Source organism: Diplotaxodon limnothrissa, linkage group LG6 (genome assembly GCF_057381915.1).
Source record: "Diplotaxodon limnothrissa isolate DT_005_m linkage group LG6, D_limnothrissa_male_GT1.1, whole genome shotgun sequence".
Lineage (NCBI taxonomy): Eukaryota > Metazoa > Chordata > Actinopteri > Cichliformes > Cichlidae > Diplotaxodon > Diplotaxodon limnothrissa.
Genome location: NC_140601.1, coordinates 4,242,116 through 4,266,974, shown reverse-complemented (window position 1 = coordinate 4,266,974; position 24,859 = coordinate 4,242,116). Strand labels below are relative to the sequence as shown.

Sequence of the window (24,859 nt, the reverse complement as noted above, 5' to 3'; positions counted from 1 at the left end):
AAAGGGAGGTAAAGGACTCGGCAAAGGAGGCGCAAAGCGTCACCGTAAGGTGATAACATCCAGGGCATCACTAAGCCAGCTATCCGCCGCCTGGCTCGCCGTGGTGGTGTGAAGCGTATTTCTGGTCTGATCTACGAGGAGACCCGTGGCGTGTTGACGGTGTTTCTGGAGAACGTCATCCGCGACGCCGTCACCTACACCGAGCACGCCAAGAGAAAGACCGTCACCGCCATGGATGTGGTGTACGCTCTCAAGAGACAGGGCCGCACTCTGTACGGCTTTGGTGGTTAAGCTTACTGCACTGACGACAACAACAACTGCAACAAAGGTCCTCTTTTTTTTTTTCTTTTTTTTCTTTTTTTTTTTTACACATACAATTACATATACAAAACCGTAATCACACACCACTCAATAATGAAAAAGGAGAACAAGATGGAAAATCTAGCATCTGAGTCCACAAAACGCTTTTAAAACTTACAGTTTCAATTCGTTCCAGGGGAAAACTTTCCCAAGTTTCAGGTCCATTGTTCGTCTTCTCTGCAGATCTGTAATGATATGTTTACTCACCACATCACTACTTATCATCCTTTGTTCCAACACTCCTTTGGCACGGGTTTTCCAAATATGTGTGTTTATAACACACATTACTAACCAAAAGAGTCTCCTTTTGTCTTCACCCATTTTTTTCTTTAAACAAACCATATTTAATTGCTTTGGCTATGACGTTGATGTTAATATCAATCTCTGTCATCTTCTGTCTTATCTCAGTTGTCCTATAACAAGCCAACAGAAGATGTTCTAGGGTCTCATCTTCATCACAGTCTGTCATAGGACATTTCATGGTGGTAACAAAACAACTCCATTGTACCACTGCTCTCACAGGGAGGCGCCCGAGCCAGATGAGCCATACCACGTCTCTCATGCTTTCAGATAATAATTTATCTTGTATATTTTTAACTATTGAAAGATTTTCATCTTCATTTGCATACTTGTATTGAATTACACCTTCATTTTTGGTTTCATTAATTTTTTTATAGATATTTTTCGTATTATCTTGGAGAATATTTAAACTATATTGTTCCCATTGACTTGATAAGTCACCAAACATAATTCTGTGGTATGGTCAACCCGTTCTCACTCCCAAAGCGTAACATTTTACGCTAGGTGACAAATCGTCACCATATTACGTTTTCGGCTACCCACCACGTTCCTAAATGACGACCTCGGAAAAAGAGGAAATATGAGAACCGTCTGGACTGAACCTACACATGTTCGCTCTTTTTCTTCAAATCGCTTAGAAACACGCTATTTAACATCATTAAAGTCCTGGTTAAGGTCAGGAATAAGGTTATGGTTAGGGCTAGGGATAAGGTTAGGTTTAGGGCTGGAATACAGGGCTGGAACGTCTATTACCGCGGGAGCGTCATTGCACTGGATTCCAGCCATAACCCACCGCGTATGGAATGCCCGCTCTGGCCCTGCCTCTTTTCTTTTGCCACAATTCCTCTTTCCCTCGAACCCTCAGTTTTGTCTTGGTTCAGCTTGGCACCTGATGCCTGTTCGTAATGGTGTAATATCTCCATAACTGAAGACAGTTCGTTTTGGTTTCTAATTATCACCGTCACGTCATCTGTATACGCCAAAGCTGCGATTTTATGGGATTTATCAAGGACGTATCCCTTAATCCGTTTGTCATCATTTATCCTTTTCAATAAGGGGTTAATTGCAAGGACATATAACGCAGCACTCAAAGGACATCCTTGTTTAACCCCGCACTCAGCACTAAAAGGGGGTGAGAGCTTTCCATTTACCTTAACTTGCACGAAGGACTTTTTATAAATCAATTGAATAATGGAAATAAATTGGTCCGGGAAATTATAAGCTTTCATTACTTTCCATAAATAGGAGTGGGAAACAGAATCAAAAGCCCTCCTTTGATCTAAGCCTAAAATGCAGAGTTCTGAATCCTTTCCATTATAAATAATTTCTCTTAACGTACTTAAGTTATCCCACATCAATCGTCCCTTAATTGCGCATGTTTGTTCTTTTTCAATGATAATGTAATTAATGTAATTACAAGGAGGTATTTCTGTAGTCTATTGATACTAGATAGTGGAAAAGGGGTGGGATTAAATAAGCTTATGCTTCTTCCTGCTCCTTTTTGAACATGGACGTTATTTGGAGTTGTGGTTGCTCGTTTTCCTTTTGTTTGCTTTGTTCATTTGTCTCTTTTAATTCTATTTTTTTTTTTTTATACTTTTTCAACATGTTCAAAATAAAGATTCAATCAATCAATCAATCAATAATATCTAATACATCCTCTAGTCTGGACATAATTATTTTAGCAAAAATCTTATAATCTACATTCATTATTGTCAGTTGCCTATAATTGTTAATATCTTCTCTATCACCTTTCTTGTATAATAAACACATAACTCCCTCATAAAACGATTTACCCATTGTTTTTCTTTCTATTCCTTCATTAAAATACTGAGTTAATAATTCAGACAGTTCTTTACTCACAATTTTGTAAAATTCAGAGGGGAGTCCATCCAGACCAGGTGTTTTATCGGTACTAAGTTGGTTAATTACTGACTCTACTTCCTCTCTTTTAATTTTTCCAATCAAAGTTTCATAAATGACAGAATCTAATGGTTCAACCTCACTCAAAAAATTGTTAATAGCGTCGCTGTTTGTAACTATGGATGAAAACATCTCCGAACAATAATCTCTAATTACTTGTCTTTTCCCCTCTTCTTTAAAAACTGACTTTCCATGTTTATCCTTAATTGAGACAATAAAATCATTTCGACTTTTCTTTTGATTATTAAGAATCATATAATCGCTGTTCCTGTGAAAGTCAGTACGTCGCAACATATTAAATAAAACTTCTCTATTGACCCGATCAATGTCCTCTTTAAGAGACATCAGTTGATTTTCCTCCTCCTCTTCCTTCTCCTCCTTATTTCTTAAATTTATATATCTACTCACATCTTCGTTATATTTTACATTCTTTGCATGGTTTAATTCTCTCGCTTTAAATTTAAAAAATTGACACATACGTCGTTTAAGAAGCTCCCAAAGTTCAGAGGAAGAAGTAGTAAAAATCTTAAGATGTAATATTTTCTTAATTTCAGATTTAACTTCGGACACAAGCAACTCGTCTGCTAACAAGGATGTATTCAATTTCCAATAGTTCAAAAATTCATGGGGACAACACGATACTGTTGCCATAACCACCATATGATCAGAAAAGTCTGTTAAAAGAGTGTCATATTTCAGACCTTGAACATTATGTGATATGTAGAATCTATCAATCCTTGTTTTAGTTAACGAATCGAATCTAGTGTAGTGGACGGTATGTGGATGCAAGTGCCTGTATAAATCACGAAGTGCTGCTTCCTTACTTTAACCAACAATTTGCTTTCTCGCAGTTCTCTAAATTCAACCTTAGATATTCTGTCAGTTGCTTCAGTAACAATGTTAAAATCTCCACATATAATTATATTAAAACAAATCTCTAATAGATACTTCAGTTTTTTCAATAATTGTATCTTATTCGTTCGTTCCGGTGCATTATAAACATTAATAATACGCAACCTTTGCCCGTAATAACAGCAATCAACAAGGAGGAGTCGTCCCGGTATTATGTCTCGTCTTTTGATTATATTCACCGCATCTTTTTTGAAGAAAATACCCACTCCATCAGAGCTGTCTTCCCCTATCGATATTATTGAATGAGCAGTGTTCCACATTTTATTTAATTCACATACATCTACGTGTGTCTTTAATCTCATCTCTTGAAGGCACAAAATATCATAATCAAGTCTTTTTAAGAAATCAACCTTCCTTTTCCTGCTCTTATCTGATTGGAGACCTCTGACATTAAATGTTATTATTTTGATGTTACTCATAGGTTGACTAAAGGAGAGACCATCTCAGAAATATTACTCACGGAGGACTTGGTCTATTATCCTTCCGCTTATCTCTTCCAGAGCTAGAAGCAGAAACGCTCCTTTTTCTGCTTCCTCTCGTATCCTCGTTGACGAGCTCGTTGAGGGCTGGGTGACTTCCACTAAAGAAGGTCTTCCGTTTTACTTTCGTTTCCCCGGGTAGCGAAGCAAGAGCCAGAGATGCCGCCTCTGAGAGAGGGAAGGATCCATGGTCCTCGCTATCTCCGTCGTCATCAGGTGTCTGCTCGCTGTCAATTTCTTCGTCGTCACTATCGCTTTTATTCTCACCATCCGATGTCTCTATGATTAGGTTACCATCTAGCTCTTCATCACTCTCGTCACTTTTTTTACTTGACTGAGACAGTGGAGATGGTAACTCATTTTGAACAGGGCTAGACTGGGTATCCTGATCATCCACTTGTGGATTGTCCAAACCAAGCGAAACTGGGAGTGGCAGTGAGGCAGCCGTCGGAGGAAGGGGAGGGGGCTCTCTCACCTGGTCATTCACGGGGGGATCCAAGACTTGGGAAGGATCCACCAAGGAAGGAAAATCCATGGTGTCAGAAAGTCGAGGTTGTTGGGAAGATTTAAGTATATTCACGTAGGACTTGGGGCATTTAAAGAAAGTGTGCCCTTTCGCACCACAGAGGGAGCACTCACTTTCGTTTTGGCAAATTTTGGCCTTGTGGCCCAACTCACCACATTTCCAACATTTAATAGTGGGGCATTCTCTCGCCTGGTGGTCTGGACCTTGGCAGATGAAGCACTTAACCGATTGGCCAGGATAGAAAATCCTGCCATTATAGGGGCCCAACGAGATGGAATTCGGGATAGAGATTATATGTCCAGCTTCGTCTCTACGCATCCGAACTTTGTATTTTCGGACTCCATACCAGAATCCGAAATTATCCACTGGCTTGACTGGGGGTTGAAGAATCTCGCAGTACCTTTTAAGGTATAGCTCGATATCTTGGTCTGGAATCCTTCCAGTCCAGAATTTAACAACAAGAGTCACTACCTCTACCTGGACAGAAGACTCCACTTGCCAGTCTTTCCATTTCGGATGTGATGCGTTGGAAAGAGAGATCTCTAAGAAGCGATGTAAGGGCGCCTCTCGGGTGAAACACAGCTCAAAATCCCGTTTACTGGGCAGAGCAATGAAAGAGTATATGTCCTGCACATTCAGCCATGATGTTTGCAATATCAGCTCTTCAGCAACATAATCACGGGTCGGGGGGTCCCCGTCTCCGATGTACTTGAGTCTCACCCATAAATTGCTGAAGTTTGAAGCAAACGATAATGGGGCATACGGAGGCATGATTACATAACTAATAACCAATTACTCCAATCTTTCCGCGTCCACTCATTTTGACAGGTTCTTCTCTTCGTAGTATCGACACTCAAAGGAAAAAACTGCTACTGCAGTACACAGCTACTGCACCCCAGGCACAGTCATGCTGTTCCTCATTTCCGCCAAAGGCCAGTAGATGGCCGTAGTTGCAAGCACTCCTGTTTTCTTTTACGTCCTCAAATCAGATGTAAATTCAGGAGTCCTTCAAGCAACCCCTCACATTCGTTTCTGAACAGCCAAAATGAGTGGACAAGGTAAGTGAGATTAGCCATTTTTAGCACAGCGTTGATATACAAACCGTATAGTCGATCATGAATCCTCTAACGAAGGTAAAGCTGATAAACGAGCTGAACGAGCGTGAAGCCAGCCTCGGGGTCAACGAGTCCGTTTCCTGGCACAGCGAGTACAAAGACAGCGCCTGGGTCTTTGTTGGAGGGTTTCCATACGAGCTGACTGAAGGAGACCTGATCTGTGTCTTCTCTCAGTATGGAGAGATCGTCAACATCAACCTCGTGCATGACAAGAAGACCGGAAAGTCCAAAGGTTTCTGTTTTATCTGCTATGAGGACCAGAGGAGCACTGTCTTGGCCGTCGACAACTTCAACAGCATTAAGATCAAAGGTCGCACGATTCGCGTTGACCACGTCAAAGACTACCGACCCCCCAAAGACGGCGAGGACATCGACGGCGTGACCAAGCATCTGAGGGAGGAGGGCTGCGCTCCCAAAGTCGGCGAGTCTTCCCCCTCCTCTGAGGATGACGAGTAGTACGCCGTACCTGCGAAGAAGCCCAAGAAAGAGAAGAAGAAGGACAGGAAGAGCAGAGCCTCTTCTTCATCACCACTTCCTGTTTCAGTCGGAGTCAAAGAGGAGAAAGAGGACACCGGGTACGACAAATACAACCAGAGCGGGCCGCCGCCAAAGCCAGGAGGACAACCGAATGGACAGACAACGAGAGACTGAGAGGGGAGGAAGAAGAGGAAGAGGAGGAGGAGAGACGCAGATCGGCAGAGAGAGGAAGAAAGGAAGAGGGGTCATGAAAGGGAGAATGACAGAAGCAGAGATAATGATAGAAGACGAGAGACGGAAAGAGAAAGAAGAAGAGACGCAGATCGGGACAGAGATGACAGGCGAAGGGAGAGAGACAGAGACGATGACAGGAGGAGGCAGAAGAAGAACATGGCTCAATACTGGAAGAAAATAACAGACATGTTTAAATCCAAGCTGAAATCAACACAGATGAATATATTTTAGTCCATTCTTAGATATTAATTTGATATTTCGTTTCATGTCAGCCTTTACTTTTATGCATTATTCCTAAATGAAAATGCTTCTGGCTCCTGTGTGAGCTCTGAAACATTCAGCCCAGCACTGGTGTCACTGCTGGGCTCATCGCACCACAGCGAGTCTTAAGTTCAGGTTCTGTTTAAACTTTAAGTGAAAAAATCGAAGTCCACACGTCTGTCTGACAAAACGTTGATGTTTGTTTTACTGGAATGAGTTTTACAATAAATAAATATTTCTAAAAAAACAAAAAAAAAAAGAAAGGGAGGTAAAGGACTCGGCAAAGGAGGCGCAAAGCGTCGTCGTAAGGTGCTTCGTGATAACATCCAGGGCATCACTAAGCCAGCTATCCGCCGCCTGGCTCGCCGTGGTGGTGTGAAGCGTATTTCTGGTCTGATCTACGAGGAGACCCGTGGCGTGTTGAAGGTGTTTCTGGAGAACGTCATCCGCGACGCCGTCACCTACACCGAGCACGCCAAGAGAAAGACCGTCACCGCCATGGATGTGGTGTACGCTCTCAAGAGACAGGGCCGCACTCTGTACGGCTTTGGTGGTTAAGCTTACTGCACTGACAACAACAACGGCAACAAAGGTCCTTTTCAGGGCCACCCATCTCCTCTGTAGAGCTGATCCTATCTCTTTTGTTTATGTCTAGTCAAGTTCTATAAAACTTCATTACTAAAAATGATCCATGTCTTTTGAATTGAAAAAAGAAAGAGAGTGAAATAGAAAACGAAGTAGCTAAATGGGACAATAAAAATACAAACTATAAAGCGCGTGTGAATATTGCGAAAACACACGTAGTCTCAAAGTTGTTGTTTCTGGCTACTGTCTTTCCCCCTCCTCACAAAACTGTTATTAAATTAAGTAAATTGTGTACCAAATTGATTTGGGGGACAAACCGCGAAGTAACACAGAGGAAATTAATGTATAAAGGAAAAGAAAATGGAGGATTAGGAGCGCCAGATCTTAGCATTATTTTGATGATTCCTTTTCTAAAAAATGTATATAGCGCATTTGAGCGAAGCACCCACTGGATCCAAGGGAAGAAATCTTTGTGGAAAAAAATGAAAGGGAGAGCCCGAACGGGAGTGCCATACTTTAAACTTGTGTTTGGGGATCTTGTGGATCAGTGGAAATTGGATGGCTTAAATCTTTTACAATTAAACTCAAAACAGATATATAATAAAATCAATCTAAAAAAATGAAGGTATGATACAATATAAGGCTGTGGAAAAAGAAGAAAATCAGAAAATAGTTAAAAACATATATGACAAAGTAATATCCGAGAACATGAGAGATACAGTGTGGCTTATCTCTGTCGGACGGCTCCCAGTAAGAGCTGTAGTTCTGTGGAGTTGCTTCGTTACCACTAAGAAATGCCCTATGGAGAATTGTGATGAAGACGAAACTCTTGATCATCTATTGATATCGTGTTACAGGACGGTTGAAATAAGGAGGATGGAAAAACTAGGTTTTAATATTGAAAATAATATAAAATCAGTAAGATATGGTTTGTTTAAAGAAAAGATGAGTGAAAATAAAAGAAGATTGTTTTGGTTGGTGATGTGTATTATAAATGTCCACATATGGAAAACAAGGGCTAAACATTGTCACTGAGCTGAGAAGAAGAAAAACGAGAGATATGAAATTAGGAAATGACTTGCCGTGGGAGCTTTTATTTTTGTAATATGTAAAATAAGATGTGAATAATTTGTGCATGGTGCTTGCATTATGTGTATTTGTAATTGTGTCCTTTGATAATTAAATAAAGTATTTAAAAAGAAAAAAGAAAAAAAAGAAAGGGAGGTAAAGGACTCGGCAAAGGAGGCGCAAAGCGTCACCGTAAGGTGCTTCGTGATAACATCCAGGGCATCACTAAGCCAGCTATCCGCCGCCTGGCTCGCCGTGGTGGTGTGAAGCGTATTTCTGGTTTGATCTACGAGGAGACCCGTGGCGTGTTGAAGGTGTTTCTGGAGAACGTCATCCGCGACGCCGTCACCTACACCGAGCACGCCAAGAGAAAGACCGTCACCGCCATGGATGTGGTGTACGCTCTCAAGAGACAGGGCCGCACTCTGTACGGCTTTGGTGGTTAAGCTTACTGCACTGACAACAACAACGGCAACAAAGGTCCTTTTCAGGGCCACCCATCTCCTCTGTAGAGCTGATCCTATCTCTTTTGTTTGTGTCTGACACCATATTCTCAGGTTACTGTCACCGCTTTATTCTCTGCGTAACATCTCCCTCGTCTGGCTTCCACGTGACCTGCATCCAAATCAGCAACTATTCATGACATGTAGCACACAAATTCTGAATGTGTTTGCAACTTATTTTTGTCAAGAACTTCACTGCAGAAAGCTCAATGTACCACGTGGGTAACAAATATTTAGTATTAAAGGAAGGAGATGGCTTCTTCAAAAGATTACTGCCATAAAGATGACTTCTGCCTGAGGCTCCAATGACTCAACCAGCAGTGCGAGAGCAGCCGCTCTGTCCGTTTCAGTGTACAGTGAAGTGGACTGTTGCGATAGGTCAGAAGAAGCCTGCGCTAATTTAATGAATGCTACCTTTTCAGACATTTAGTCTCTTAAATATTTACGTTTGAACTTACTGAAAACAGTTTCTAGCCTTGACAATTCTGATGACACGAACTCTAAGATTAAAAACTGGTGCAAAACAGATGGGAACCTGTGATTATCAACATTAAAAACACTTCTTTTCATTTTGTTGTACATTGCACTGAATTAAGCCTGTCAAGCAGCTGAAACAGTTCTAGGGAATGTGCTAATTATCCAAACCCCTTTATGATTCAACAGTTTTTATTCATTAACAGCACAAAGTGAAAAACAAACAGAATCCCATACATTTCAAATCATTACGTACATTTACAGATACATATTGTAATGATCAGCAGCTGTTGCTGTAAATTAATGTAGTTTCATGCCATACCACAAGGTGGCCCTATCTGTTAACATGGGCATGCGAGCTAAGAAGCGGTGAGATACTCTTGTTCTTCCGGCTGGCTAAGATTGAATAATAAAAGTACGTTGTAGATCATAAAAGGACCCCTTCTTCATAAATAAGGAGACAAACAAAACACATATATGGGAAAAGGAGGATGAATGTTTTTGGAAGTAGTTTTTAGTTTTAGCTATTTTAGGGGGATATCTGTGTGTGCAGGTGACTATTACTGTGCATAATTATTAGGCAACTTAACAAAAAACAAATATATACCCATTTCAATTATTTATTTTTACCAGTGAAACCAATATAACATCTCCACATTCACAAATATACATTTCTGACATTCAAAAACAAAACAAAAACAAATCAGCGACCAATATAGCCACCTTTCTTTGCAAGGACACTCAAAAGCCTGCCATCCATGGATTCTGTCAGTGTTTTGATCTGTTCACCATCAACATTGCGTGCAGCAGCAACCACAGCCTCCCACACTGTTCAGAGAGGTGTACTGTTTTCCCTCCTTGTAAATCTCACATTTGATGATGGACCACAGGTTCTCAATGGGGTTTAGATCAGGTGAACAAGGAGGCCATGTCATTAGTTTTTCTTCTTTTATACCCTTTCTTGCCAGCCACGCTGTGGAGTACTTGGACGCGTGTGATGGAGCATTGTCCTGCATGAAAATCATGTTTTTCTTGAAGGATGCAGACTTCTTCCTGTACCACTGCTTGAAGGTGTCTTCCAGAAACTGGCAGTAGGACTGGGAGTTGAGCTTGACTCCATCCTCAACCCGAAAAGGCCCCACAAGCTCATCTTTGATGATACCAGCCCAAACCAGTACTCCACCTCCACCTTGCTGGCGTCTGAGTCGGACTGGAGCTCTCTGCCCTTTACCAATCCAGCCACGGGCCCATCCATCTGGCCCATCAAGACTCACTCTCATTTCATCAGTCCATAAAACCTTAGAAAAACCAGTCTTGAGATATTTCTTGGCCCAGTCTTGACATTTCAGCTTGTGTGTCTTGTTCAGTGGTGGTCGTCTTTCAGCCTTTCTTACCTTGGCCATGTCTCTGAGTATTGCACACCTTGTGCTTTTGGGCACTCCAGTGATGTTGCAGCTCTGAAATATGGCCAAACTGGTGGCAAGTGGCATCTTGGCAGCTGCACGCTTGACTTTTCTCAGTTCATGGGCAGTTATTTTGCGCCTTGGTTTTTCCACACGCTTCTTGCGACCCTGTTGACTATTTAGAATGAAACGCTTGATTGTTCGATGATCACGCTTCAGAAGCTTTGCAATTTTGAGACTGCTGCATCCCTCTGCAAAATATCTCACTATTTTTGACTTTTCTGCACCTGTCAAGTCCTTCTTTTGACCCATTTTGCCAAAGGAAAGGACGTTGCCTAATAATTATGCACACCTGATATAGGGTGTTGATGTCATTAGACCACACCCCTTCTCATTACAGAGATGCACATCCCCTAATATGCTTAATTGGTAGTAGGCTTTCAAGCCTATACAGCTTGGAGTAAGACAACATGCATGAAGAGGATGATGTGGACAAAATACTCATTTGCCTAATAATTCTGCACTCCCTGTACATTACACTAGGTTCGACTCATTAACCAAAACTCGACTAATAGATTTTACATATCATCTAATATTAAAAGTCTTAAATATGACACATTCTTAACAGATTTTTCTGATCACACGGTGGTTATGGCAATAATATCGTGTTGCTCCCACGAATTTTTGAACTATTGAAAACTCAATACATCTTTGTTAGCAGACGGGTTGCTTGTGCCTGAAGTTAAATCTGAAATTAAGAAAATATTACATCTTAAGATTTTTACTGCCTCTTTCACGGAACTTTGGGAACTTCTTAAACAACGCATGTGTAAATTTTTTAAATTTAAAGCGAGAGAATTAAATCATGCTAAGAATATGAAATACAATGAAAATGTAAGTAGATATATATATATTTAAGAAATAAGAAGGAGAAACAAGAAGAGGAGGAAAATCAAATGATGTCTCTTAAGGAGAGCATTGATCGAGTCAATAGAGAAGTTTTATTTAACATGTTGAGACGTACTGAATTTCATGGGAATAGCGACTATATGATTCTAAATCATCACTTGACTCAGTCTATCAGACTCTTCTAGGAGGCTATGCTGAATTGCTTCTTCAAGAGCTTCATCTTCCTCCAGAAAAAGAGGGCTAAGTAGACAAGAGATATTAGAAATCATAAAACATGTCAGCCTTGAAGAATTTCTCACCATACATCATTAAAAAAAAGAAAGATTAAATGTAAATCCTAAAGTTGCAGTCATTCAACAAAAACAAACAAACATACAACCCCCCCCAAAAAAACCAAACAAACAAACATGCAAATTGGAAACCTGCATCGAAACAATATCCTAAACAACATCTAGAATGAAGGATTTCTTTAACCCTTAGACAACAGCTTACTCAAATTCTGCCAATTTATATGGAAACATCTGCTGTCCCTCATTTTCACTCTCTTGAATGCAGCTCTCTGTTTCCTGATGCTTGGCCTCACTTTCACCTGGTGTTGTAGGCAACGCATGATGCACTGAAAAAAGGAAAGAAGGTCAGCATGACTTGCTTCATAATGTTAACAGAGCCTTTATATATCCTTATATTAGTTCAAATAAAAGTTGGGCACATATTCCTCCTTGGCTGTAATCACCTGTGATAATCCGTAAACATTAAAATCAGACAAATTAATGATGCTCTCATCAAACAAACCCCCAGGAATTATTACTCACTGCAGTAACAAACTCTAACTGGTCATTGAGCTTAGAACCTCACTAGGTTTTCATTCACGTCACATACCTCGTCTTCTCCGGCAGACTGGACTTTCAAAGTCACTGTCAGACAGCTCTTCTGGTTCCTCCTGAGGGAAAAGAAAGCATGTTCTACATAAAATCAAATACAGTTGCACCAAATCACTGGTAACACAGAGACACATGGCTGCACTAAAAACTGTTTACACCTGCTAAAAGTGCAATATTAATTAATTAAGAAAATTACGTTAAGGGAACAGACTCACTTTTTAGACAAATATTTCTGCACTGCAATATAAAATGTTTACCTGTGCAGGTGTTTGTATCCCTGCCATTATATAGAGGCAGGTGGTGGAACAAATCGAGCCAACTTCTTGGCCACCCCAAAGAAAACTGCTAGAAACATTTGGTTTCATTAGTCGTTTACATCCTCTAATTGTACTCAAATACTGAAAAGGGAATGTCTGGCCAGTTTACAGTGCAAATGTTCTTCTGAAGATTGCTGCTACAGTGGGGCAAAAAAGTATTTAGTCAGCCACCGATTGTGCAAGTTCCCCCACTTAAAATGATGACAGAGGTCAGTAATTTGTAATGGAAGACATAGGCATTCATTGGGCTAAACTTCAGATGACATCAGTGAATGTTGACTTGCTATCCTCTGTTCTTGAATGTGACAATAAAGTTAGTTTTACTGCAGAAGTGTTGCTAGGAGTGTTTAAGCATTTACTTTATTTAAATTACAATTTTAGGACAACCTGTGTGGGTCTTACCATGTTATGGTATTATAGTCACTTATCACAGTTGGTCTCATTTCCCACAAAAAAAATAAATAAATAAATAAAAAAAATTAAATTTAAACTTACCTGTAATACTTACCTTGACCGCTATATTTCCTCCAAGGAGAGGCATCTAGGTCTGGAAGGTGAGCTCCAATTGGAGCCTGATTTTTTTCTTGTTTTCTTTTTCTTATCTGTGGGAAAGTAGCATTTAAATACAAAAAATGAGTCCACTGTAAATACCATTAGGATCACTAGTTATATATAATCTCTCACTATTTCAAATAAATAAATATATATATATATATATATATATATATATATATATATATATATATATATATATATATATATATATATATATATATATATATATATATATATATATATATATATTTATTATCTTTTACAAAGATAATGCAATAAGGCATACAGAAAGACCTACCAGGGGATCGGTGGAGAATAGAGGTCTCAAGTACAGGGGATACAGGAGTAAATGGGTGGAATACTATGGACCTCTGTTGCCAGTGCACCTGAACCGTATTGACGGAATAACAAAAGCTCACGTTCCTAATACCTAACCTAGCCAGATGCCTTGATTCTCCCCACCTGACCCTCGAAGTACGTCGACCTTCTCCTACAAGCACAAATAGTGACACAATCTGCTCATGATTATAGAGATAGATAAATAAGCACTCCATATATTGCTATGTTTTAGAATGGCTCTTCATATAGACCCTAGTATTTTGGTACATGGAAGAGATGCCCCTACCAAATACACTTAGCCCTAACCTTAACCAGGCATGTTAATATCAGATAAGTGGTGTATACCTCTCCTCTCTCCTCCTCTAGTCGCCTAAAGGGAACAAACCCTGATCGGAACACAGAATCCTAACCTCAACCAGAGGTAAATTAGGGATAAAAATCCTCTTTCCCCTTTTGATTTTTAATTCCCTACTCCATGATGCACAGTTATAAGGTCTAGATAGACCAACTTGAAAAGCATCTTACCTAACCTCAACCAGGGGTCCATTATAATAGGAACAGGGGTATTTGTCTCTCCTCCTCCCTCTCTCCCCTTCCCTCCCCCTCCCCTCTCCCTTTTTTTCCTTTTGTTTTTTTCAGAATGATTCATGAACGGAACCCACTCCACCAGAAACACCCAAATCCAGTCCGGATTCAATAGACTATTACTCTTCATCTTATACATTGTTTTTTATTTTTGCTGTTTTTTGAAAAAAAAAAAAAGAAAAAAAACCATTTTTTTATATTTTTATTTTTTTCTCCCCAATCACGTTCCTGCTCCCCATTGGCCCGCGACAGCCCCAAGACTCCCTCACGGGCCCCACTCCCCTACCCAGTAATTAATTAATCTTGATTTTGGTTGGTGTACTTTTTTTATTCCTCTTTTTTATACAATTATTTTCATTCAGGCAGATGGGTTACCTAAGTAACATCCAGAGTGGTACCAACCAATGAGCTCAATCCTCATTAACACACCTGTCCATTCTTCGCTGTGACTCCCTCTGATGAAGCAGCAACAGGCTGCGAAACGTAAGGGGTAGAAGCTGTATTGGGCCCAAACGGAGCCTTTTTGACAAAACTTATTGGTCTCAAAGGGTGGAATATAATTCCAACCCTGTGGACTTCTAGAAATTGGTTTTATTGGACTTAATTTCGTCCGCAATTGGCTTTTTTAGCCTTTTTTAAATTTCCTTAATAAATATTTGGCTTTTAGTATGTCAGTGAGGCCTTACCTTGTGGAGAAGCCTGCTTAAATCACACTTCCATTGATTGGAGGTCGGAATCCGTGGGCTGGAGGGCCCCCCTCTTTTCTCCTCCCTTCTTTTGTCATCTTTTGATAAGGGACAGGACTTAATCTACAAACAGAGTGCTTTGGACTCCTACCTGGATAAATTCACGGACACAACACCGGGAGAGACAGAAAAGAACTGCTGGAGACCCAGGGTGGAGTGGAGCCGAGGCCCAAACACAGGTGAGCCTCATTTACTGACTATGGATTTTTCCAACAGGTTCCAGCGGGCCCAATCCAACTTTCCAGCGGAGGTTAGGAGGAACCCATCTGCTAGAAAACACCACAATAATTTTCAGAGGGTAGGGGGGGAGGGAGAAGGGGGACAAACAGGCTCACAACGTAACCGTTATTCTGTATATCAACCTTTAAATGCAAATACTAGACAGACTGCAAAAAGTTATTTCAAATTAATGCAGGCCATACACCATAAAAACATCATTGATAAAGCTATTTTGACTCAAACTCCCCCTAAGGGAATGGCTAGACAGATAACAAAGCTCACGGCATTCATTAGACCTTCCTCCCCCACGGAGGAACTCAGGGAGGCAGTAAACCTGAACACGCAGACATGGCTACAGAATAGCCTCTCCATACTGCAGCAACATTACGCTAAAATCGTGTTAGAATATCAATATACAATTTGGGACGACACAGCTTTTCAGGTGGCAGCAAATTGGATGATAAAACGCTATAAAGCTAGATTAGCTGCAGACACTCTGGGAGCTACCAGATCCTTATTGATCGAACAATTGGAGGGCTCAGACATCTGTTTCCTCGCCGCTTGTAGATTCTGTGGAAGAGGAAACACCGGAGGAACTAGACCTAGAGAATGAGGAGGAATACCCACCTCTGAGCCAAGTCAATAGATTAAACCAAACCTCCCTGTATCCTTTTTTTTTTTTTTTTGGAAGTGACATCAGAAACAGCAGCATGTGACATCACGTGATGGCGGAGCTTCAGTTCATCCTTTGTCATCTTTTTTTTTTTTTTTTTTAATAGGACAGGGGGAAAGAATGAAAGAAAGAGGGGGAGAGGAAGAAAGAAAACCAAAGGGGAGAAGAGACGGTGAGAAGGTGGGGAAGAGAGAAAAAAAAAAAAAAAAAAAAAAAAAAAAAAAAAAAAAAAAAACACCACAACACAACACAACACACCACACACTCCTGGGTCACCTGTATGGAGAGAAAGAAAAAAAAAAAAAAAAAAAAAAAAAAAACACAGGGGAGACAGCAAACAAAGAGCAACATAATAATAATAAAAAAAAAAAGCACCATCACAATAAACTAGCTAGTCATAGATATCAATAGTTACTAAATAATAAACGATATTGTGCAGCACGCAAGATAGACAGCGCACAGTGTGCTTTGAGGCAGCAGCCAAGAAAGCTGTAGTCCGCATCTGTGAATACCCATGTGTACACCTGTGTGCATACCTGTGTGGATCAGCATGCTTGCATTCCAAAGGTTTCTCCATGTAATGATCTGCTAGAGAGTGTGGGGAGCCACAGCCCTGTCCTCTATGGTATCAAGCAGGTATGGAGGAGATCAAAACTCCAGACATCCAGAGGCACCCAGAACACAAGAGACCAAGGAAGACCCACAGAGGGGCAGCCGCGCCACTGTCCCAGTAAGAGCTAAGGAGAGTCCCAGATGAGAGCTCATTCAGCAGCCGCGGAGCAGAAGCCAGGGGGAGTTGCAGTGACGCGCCCGTGAGCTCCGCTGGCAGCCAGCTGTGCCTGAGTGACCGAGCCCCAGGCCGAGAGGCTGGGGGCACCCCACCTCCAAAGTGGCCCGAGCGAGCCCCAATAAGCGGCCGCCAAGGAGTGAGCCGGTGTGTACCCGGACACCCACCCCCAGATACAAAGAACCACCAACGCACCGATACCTGAGGGAGTCCGCCACCGGCAGGGGAAGTGGTGGTGGGTGGAGATAGGCCTCCAAACCTTGGAGGGCCCGAGATGTCCCCAGAGAGGTGGCGTCTGATACCCAACCTGACATAGACACAGACATACAGGCACACACAGACAAACATCCATTCCCACCCTCATGCTCTCATATGTACTTCACACTCAACCGACGTGGAGACAGACATAAAGGGACGCTGTATACACGATCACACTCCCCAAGCGTACTCTACTAACCGGGTCTAGGTACCCTTGCCCCTGGAGGGGGGAACTGCACCCAGACCCAGGTGGTGTTACCCTTTTCCCTGCGGTGGGGAGAGGCAGACCGCCCCAACTCCGCAGCAGCAGGGAGGCCCCAGACCGCAGTCGGATGGCCAACTCCTCCTAGCCCCCCCGCTCCAGTAGGCCGCAGAGAATGGGGGTGAGAGAAGACTCCAAACCTCCCTCCACCCGCTCATTGTAGTGTTGATGCATGTGTGTTCTAAGGTGCAATTAAAACCCAGGAGGGCATAGAGCTACCTGCCAGAGAGCAGCAGGTAAGCGCATAGTCCCTCCTGCTAGCCCTCAATGTCTACATGTATTTAAAATTGAGAGGTGGGCAACGACGCCAGGGGTGAGGCGTACACCCTGATGGTAACTTGGACTCCATGTATCGTGCCCACCCCCAAGATCCTATATGTATGTGTGAGTAATGTGAATGTCTAAGTTGTGGGATAAAATTGAGGCAGAGGCAGCCAGAAGGGGACAGAGGGGGGGGTAGCCTCCTCTGCATCCTGGTGACATACCCCTACTCCAAGGCCCTGCATGTGTGGGTGGTTGTGGTGGAGCAGGAGGAGGGAGGCAGCTGGAGATGGGGAGGGAAGGAAGGGAGGGGCAGGTGACCCCTCCCTGGGGCCAGCTCCCCCGCTGACCCCAGTAGGCACTCCCACACTCCGCGACCCGCCAGGGAAAGGGGGGCCCAGGCCCATCCAGACCGGGGCCCAGCGCAGCAGCGCCCCCCGGCCCCACAGAGCCCGGGACAGTCCACCCAACCCCACCACAGAGAAAACTGCACCCACCCCACCATCCACTCGTCTTCCAGACTACATGAGACAATAGACGCCCAGGCTGAGATCTTCCTCCACCTCTCCTGTATCTCCCCCTCCTGCAGAGAGTTCCTGAGGGGAAGAAAGCTCCTGCAAGGTGTAACAATCTCCCCCACCGGTTGAAGAGCCCCACAGGCGACTCGACACGCCGGCGGCACCCTGCGCCAGGGATGGGCTCCCATGCACCCACCCGCCCACAACCCCGGCAACACACAAACCAGGACCCAAGGCCCCGAGGCCCAGCCAGGGCCCCGGCCCAGAGATGGAGCGCCCCCAGACCCTCACGCCCATCCCGGACCCACCCAGGGGCAGACAGGCTACCAGGTCAGTAACCCACGTCCATCACCACAGACCCTCCCCTAGCCCCGCTGCACGCAGCCACGAGGAAATGGTCAGAAAAAGGCCCCCAACCGGACATGACCGCTACCCCGGGTTGAGCCCCCCAAGGAAGATGCCTCCGGGGAACCCCCCGACGCCCTAAGCCTGTCCCTGCCCCCACACCAATCACAACATTGAAGGCGGGACCAAACTATGACCCCCCACCCCCACTAGGTGATGGAGCCGATCAAAGGAGCCCAGAGCAATTGATCTGATGTGGTGGCCGAGGCTGTATCAAAACTAATGTAATCTAATAGATAATTTCTATATTGGTTAGAATTAAGATTATTTTTATTTTTCCAGTTCATGAGGACAGTTTTCTTGGCTATGCATAGGGCAGTGAAAACCATATGGGCTAAATTGTTTTCTGTAGTGACATTATCTAAGCTGCCCAACAAACACACTAAGGGGGAAGTTGGAATGTTACATTTCAGACACTTTGATAAGTCTTCACATATCTCGCGCCAAAACTTCTGCACTGGTGGACAGAACCAAAGAGCGTGAATGTAATTGTCTGGTGTATTGTTTTGACAGTGTGAGCAGTTGTTGGAAGATGTAAAGCCCATCTTGAACATCCGATGACCTGTATAGTGCACTCTATGTAGTATTTTGTATTGTATTAATTGCAGACTGGGATTTTTAATCAATTTAAAAGTTTAAGCATACCTGAGACCAGAAGTTTTGGTCTAAACTGACTGATAAATCTGCTTCCCACTTTGCAATAGGAAGGGATATTGATTCATCTAATTTAGAGAATGTTCTATATATTTTAGATAATAATTTGGGGGATTTAAGAGTAAGAAAATGTGCCGCACTTAGTGGTGTTTGTAATTCAACTTGACTGAGGTTAAATTTCTTTTTTATTATGGATTTAATTTGTTGATATTCTAAAAAATTTTTCTTGTTGATCCCATATTGTGCAACTAGTCTGTCGAATGGGATCAATTCTGTTCCCTCCAATATATGTTCTAAGTATTTAATTCCTTTACAACTCCATTCTGGGAAGTTAATCATATTATTGTTTTGTAATATGTCAGGGTTATTCCAGATAGGAGTACGTTTGCATGGGATTAGTGAAGACTCCGTTATTTTTTAGATACTCCCACCATGCTGTCAGAGAGAAGCTGATGTTGATACTTTTAAAGCATTCATGTCTTTTGATGTTTGAGCTAATAAATGGTAGGTCTGAAATCTCTAGATCCTTGCATGGTGCCTGTTCAACATCTATCCAAGGTTCATCTAGGAAGGTATGTTTTGACCATTCTGAGATGAACTGAAGCCTGTTGGCTAAGAAGTATTGGTGAAAATTAGGCAGATCTAATCCTCCTCTATCCTTGGTTCTTTGTAGCGTTTTTAAGCTGATGCGCAGGGGTTTATCTTTCCAAAGGAATTTGGAAATATATGAATCCAGAGATCTGAACCAATCTTGTGATGGTTTGTTAGGGATCATCAAAAATAAGTAATTTATTTTTGGCAAGATCATCATTTTTATAGTGGAGACCCTTCCCATGAGTGATATGGGTAAAGATTTCCATCTAGTCAGATGTATCCTGAGGTTCAGATCATGAGGAACCCCACCGCCCGGGATTCACAATCGACTCCCTTATTAGATGACCATGTACCACTACCACAATTTAATATCACCGGGAGTACTTTGCCAAACCGGGTTATCTCTCCTGTTCTCCCTGATAGCAACCAGCGGTCCACTGAGTTTACTCTTGGTCCAAAACCAACAGATGAAAGGCCTCCTGTGCCATCGTGTCCTCCTCACGAGCCTTTTTGTCCCCTCTCGACTTCACATCCAGAGTTGATTCTAGGGGAGGGGGAGAGACCTGGGGGACTTGAGGTTAGGCCTGTGGCCCCTCAGACTGACGAGGATTTGTTCCAATCCACAACAAATTGGGAAAAATCTACAAATAGAGCAAATAGAAGTGAGGTACAAATTAGATCCGATCCACAGAAAAATGTGATCACAACTAAGTCCCATTCACTTCATCTGTCTAAAAATGTATACTCTAATGTCTCGGTATTACAGACCAGCCCAGAGATACAAACCTGCAGCAAGGGGTCTCAAACGACCAGCAAAACCTTTTCTTCTGCTGCCAGGGCCTCAGCTAATGATGCAGGGATGCCCCCTGGGGGAGCACAAAGCATGGACTTTAACTCCATTGGTGAAAGGAGTGTAAGCGGCCGAACGAACTTGGTGGGAAACAACTCCAACATGATGATGGGGGGGTCTGTAAACCACAGTGTGACTAAACACAAAGGCATGAAGACCCCATCTGACCACAAAAATGACCACCTTGCCGCTCCTCCAACCAAACTTGGCTCCTCCCGGGGCTCCGCTCCTGTAACAACAGAAAACAGACAAGAGAGACAGACAGCCACCGAGAATCAACAGGTTGAAAATATTAACCAGTGTCACCCGACGTATCATAAAGCCCGCAAGGGCAGAAAAATCATAGATTGGGTATTTCGTGGGACTCGACCAGTTTGGTTCTTAGGGGACTCCAACCTAAATCGTGTACCAGCTTACAATAATGATAATATACAAATTGATAGTTACCCAGGGGCTTCATTTTACCATTTTCTCCAGATTCTGGAAAAGACACCAATCCATCCAGATGTCAAATTAGTAGTTTTATCCATCGGAATCAATAACAGGGACCAAGATGCAGATAAAACTTCCAATAAACAATTGAGAATGCTCTATAAAAGGGCACAATCTGTCTTTCCAAATGCCGACGTATTCTTTCCCTTAATTTTTCACCTCTGCTTCCAAAAGAACAACAGAATCTAACCAGCATCAACAACTTTGCGATTAAACGATTTCAGGTACTGAACCCGCTCCCGGGTGATAAGTTTAATACTGTGGGGGATAATATCCACTGGACACCAGAAACAGCCCAAAACATATTGGTGAACTGGTGTAAACAAATTAATCTGGATTTTCAGTAGCTTGTTACCCTAAGCAGGGAGGGACACCGTCTACTGATCTATCATGGAACTCGAATTGTAATGTATTAAATCTATCTGAATTGTTCTGCCCCACAGAAAAGCAAGTGCACTTACTGGAACGGGGCTTAACCTACATACCGATTCCAAAATCATATGATAGGCTTGGTTTACGAAAAGATCTTCATTTATATCACAGAAGAATCAAACTTATGGATTATTTCTCACAAACCAATTATAAAAACAAAGGTAATACAGAGGCAAAGTTTACCTTACCGTCTCACTGGGAGCCAACATGGGAACAGATTAGTGGGGAGGTGAAGGAACTCATACAGTCAGACATTCATAATTTTCATCAGTTTCTTCTGTTCATAGATTGAGGGATGGGACAGGCTGAGGAGGAGAGGGAAATAATTAGGGAGCTGCAGGAAAACAAAAACATTGTGATTACACCTGCAGATAAGGGCAGTAAAATTGTCATCATGGACAAACAACAGTATGTAGGGGAGGCACACAGACAACTTGTAAATACCAAATATTATAGACCAATTGGGAGAGTTTACAAAAAACGTCCCAGAGTCAGATTTACGCCGTCATTAATCGGCTATATTACAAAAAAATACATCACCGCTAAACAGCGGGACTTTTTGTTTGGACCTACTTCCCCCCGTGAAAGACAATTTTATTTGCTACCTAAAATCCATAAAGAACCGGAAAGCTGACCAATACCACATCGGGTGCCGTCGGGCAGACCTATAGTGTCTGACTGCAGTAGCGCCACTTATAACGTCTCCCTGTACATAGATCATTTCCTGGGTCCTCTCTCTACTAAACATCAGAGCTACTTGAAAGACACCTACCATTTTTTGGAAGTTGTTAGACGATTAGTGCTACCCAGCAATGCCCTGTTATTCACAATTGACATCGAGAGCTTATATACAAACATTAATACGGATTTAGGCTTAAGTACAGTACGAAACATCTTTAGAAGGAATCTGGATGCTCAGAGACCAGATGAGGAGGTGTTACAGCTTTTAGAACTTTGCTTGTGGTGTAATGACTTTGAGTTCAATGGCAATCGATACCTGCAGGTGGAAGGAACAGCAATGGGGCACAGATATGCTCCCTCTTATGCCAACCTCTATATGAGTGAATGGGAAGCGGGTGCGTTGAGTAAATGCCAATGTAAGCCTCTTTTTTATCTTCGGTTTCTTGATGACATCATAGGAGCCTGGTCACACAGCAGGGAGGAGTTTGATGAGTTCATTAGCGTGTTGAATAATCATCACGGGTCAATTAAAGTAAAGTATACATTAGACGCAAATGAGGTCAACTTTTTAGATACAACGGTTTTCTTCGAGCAGTTAAATGAACAGCAGAAGAAAATACTTACTCGGGTGTACTTTAAACCAACTGACACCCATGCACTCCTTCACAAAGCTAGCTATCACCCCAAACATACATTCAGGGGAATTGTGAAATCGCAGATTATTAGATTTTACAGAATCTCCTCCCGTGAAATAGACCTCCAGAAGTCCATTATGATCTTGTTCCAAAGCCTCAGACGAAGGGGGTACTCAAAAAGATTCCTGAGAACAATTAAGAGTAAGACCCTATCGGAATTGGGTTCCAGAGAGGGAGAGATTCTCTCACCCCAAGTAGCTAGTCAGGGACGGGGGGGGGCAGAGGAGGATAAGGAAATTTTGCATCTGATCACAATGTACTCTACCTCATACTTACCTTTGAACAGGACCTTCAAAATGAACTTTAGATTTCTAACTGAGATACCCCCCTTTCAAAACTGTAGAACAATAGTGGCCAACAGGAAAAATAAAAACCTTAAAGATATGTTGGTTAGAACCAGACTTGGAGGCCACCGACAGGGAAGAACACAAAGCTTAGACCAGCATTTTTTTAAATGCAGTGCAATACCTGTTTAACCCACATGGTGGTGCTGGAGCTCCAATTCTGGACAACTTTACACCCAATAGTAGAAATATAGTTTATGGTATCATTTGTGAACAGTGTTTGTTAATATATGTCGGTGAAACGGGTCAGACTCTGACGGAAAGATTGAAACAACATTTGTATAACATTAGGACAGACAGATTGAATACTCCTCTAGTCAAACATTTTCAAATCCACTCACCAAACTCCCTGGGTATCCTGGGACTGCAGTCCTGTGCATCATGGACGGAGGGACAGAGGAGGAGACATGAGGACCTGTGGATCAGAAAACTAAACACCAAAGCTCCTCTTGGGCTAAACTTCAGATGACATCAGTGAATGTTGACTTGCTATCGTCTGTTCTTGAATGTGACAATAAAGTTAGTTTTACTGCAGAAGTGTTGCTAGGAGTGTTTAAGCATTTACTTTATTTAAATTACAATTTTAGGACAACCTGTGTGGGTCTTACCAGGTTATGGTATTATAGTCACTTATCACAGTTGGTCTCATTTCCCACAAAAAAAAAAAAAAAAAATGTCTTCCATTTTCTGATGATTGCTCCCACAGTTGATTTTTTCACACCAAGCTGCTTGCCTATTTTAGATTCACTCTTCCCAGTCTGGTGCAGGTCTACAATACTTTTCCTGGTGTCCTTCGAAAGCTCTTTGGTCTTGGCCATGGCGGAGTTTGGAGTCTGACTGTTTGAGGCTGTGGACAGGTGTCTTTTATACAGATGATGAGTTCAAACAGGTGCCATTCATACAGGTAACGAGTGGGGGACAGAAAAGCGTCTTACAGAAGACGTTACAGGTCTGTGAGAGCCAGAGATTTTCCTTGTTTGAGGTGACCAAATACTTATTTTCCACCCTGATTTACGAATAAATTCTTTACAAATCCTACCATGTGGATTCATGGATTTTTTTTTTCACATTCTGTCTCTCACAGTTGAAGTGTACCTCTGGTGCAAATTACTGACCTCTGTCATCATTTTAAGTGGGGGAACTTGCACAATCGGTGGCTGACTAAATACTTTTTTTTGCCCCACTGTATTTCTTCTCTAAGTTGTGCTTCAGACCAGTCAGATGTAAAGGAGATCTTCCCAATAAGGCCATCTTGTGCTAGTTTTGCTCGTGAATCTCCTCTCAGTATGAGAAACATTGATGCTGAAGACAAGGGCAAGCACACAACATCTTTTGTATAGTGTTTGCAGGTCTTGTTTTTTCTCACAAAATGTGAGCGCGTAGCATGAGCTTGAGGAACTGATGGAAGAGGAACCTGAAATGAATTCAAGCACAGATACAGATAGACACCTATGCATTACAATACATCCGTAAGGTTTCTGTTATCTGTTCATTAAAAAACAAAACAAAACAAAAAACTGTAGACTCAGACCATCTTACTATTGTCTACCCATTACACAGAAAACTGAACCTCTTGTACCTTGTAGATTAGCATTTGGTGATTGTTGGTCAAGTTGGTGATTCAGTCCCCAGGTGCTCTAATCTACAGCTACCAATGGGTTTATCTAAGTATGACTGTGTTCGCACACAGTCATACTTAGATAAACCCATTGGTTTATCTAAGTACAGAAAAAGTGCTTGTATTAATCTGTGCCTGTGAATGGGTAAATGAGATCTGTTGTA

At 42.3% G+C, this 24,859-nt stretch overlaps 3 protein-coding genes and 1 pseudogene across 3 annotated transcripts; all 4 read left to right on the top strand.

The window, feature by feature from the left end:
* Position 1: 1 nt before the first annotated feature.
* On the top strand, positions 2 to 291 carry LOC146629946 (histone H4-like; the record flags this gene model as incomplete). The annotated part of the gene is given in 2 exon segments (XM_085355490.1): positions 2 to 47; positions 50 to 291. Coding segments are annotated over 2 exon segments (288 nt in total), but the record flags the coding sequence as incomplete, so codon positions are not given.
* A 5,323-nt stretch (positions 292 to 5,614) lies between these two features.
* On the top strand, positions 5,615 to 6,557 carry LOC146629945 (RNA-binding motif protein, X-linked 2 pseudogene; annotated as a pseudogene).
* A 288-nt stretch (positions 6,558 to 6,845) lies between these two features.
* LOC146629944 (histone H4-like) lies at positions 6,846 to 7,145 on the top strand (the record flags this gene model as incomplete). Its single annotated transcript, XM_085355487.1, has 1 exon — positions 6,846 to 7,145. A coding segment is annotated over one exon (300 nt), but the record flags the coding sequence as incomplete, so codon positions are not given.
* Positions 7,146 to 8,245: 1,100 nt separating this feature from the next.
* On the top strand, positions 8,246 to 8,686 carry LOC146629943 (histone H4-like). The gene is made up of 2 exons (XM_085355388.1): positions 8,246 to 8,255; positions 8,373 to 8,686. Exons 1-2 carry the CDS (start codon positions 8,246 to 8,248, stop codon positions 8,684 to 8,686), a joined length of 324 nt encoding a protein of 107 aa, XP_085211514.1.
* The last annotated feature ends 16,173 nt before the right edge of the window (positions 8,687 to 24,859 follow it).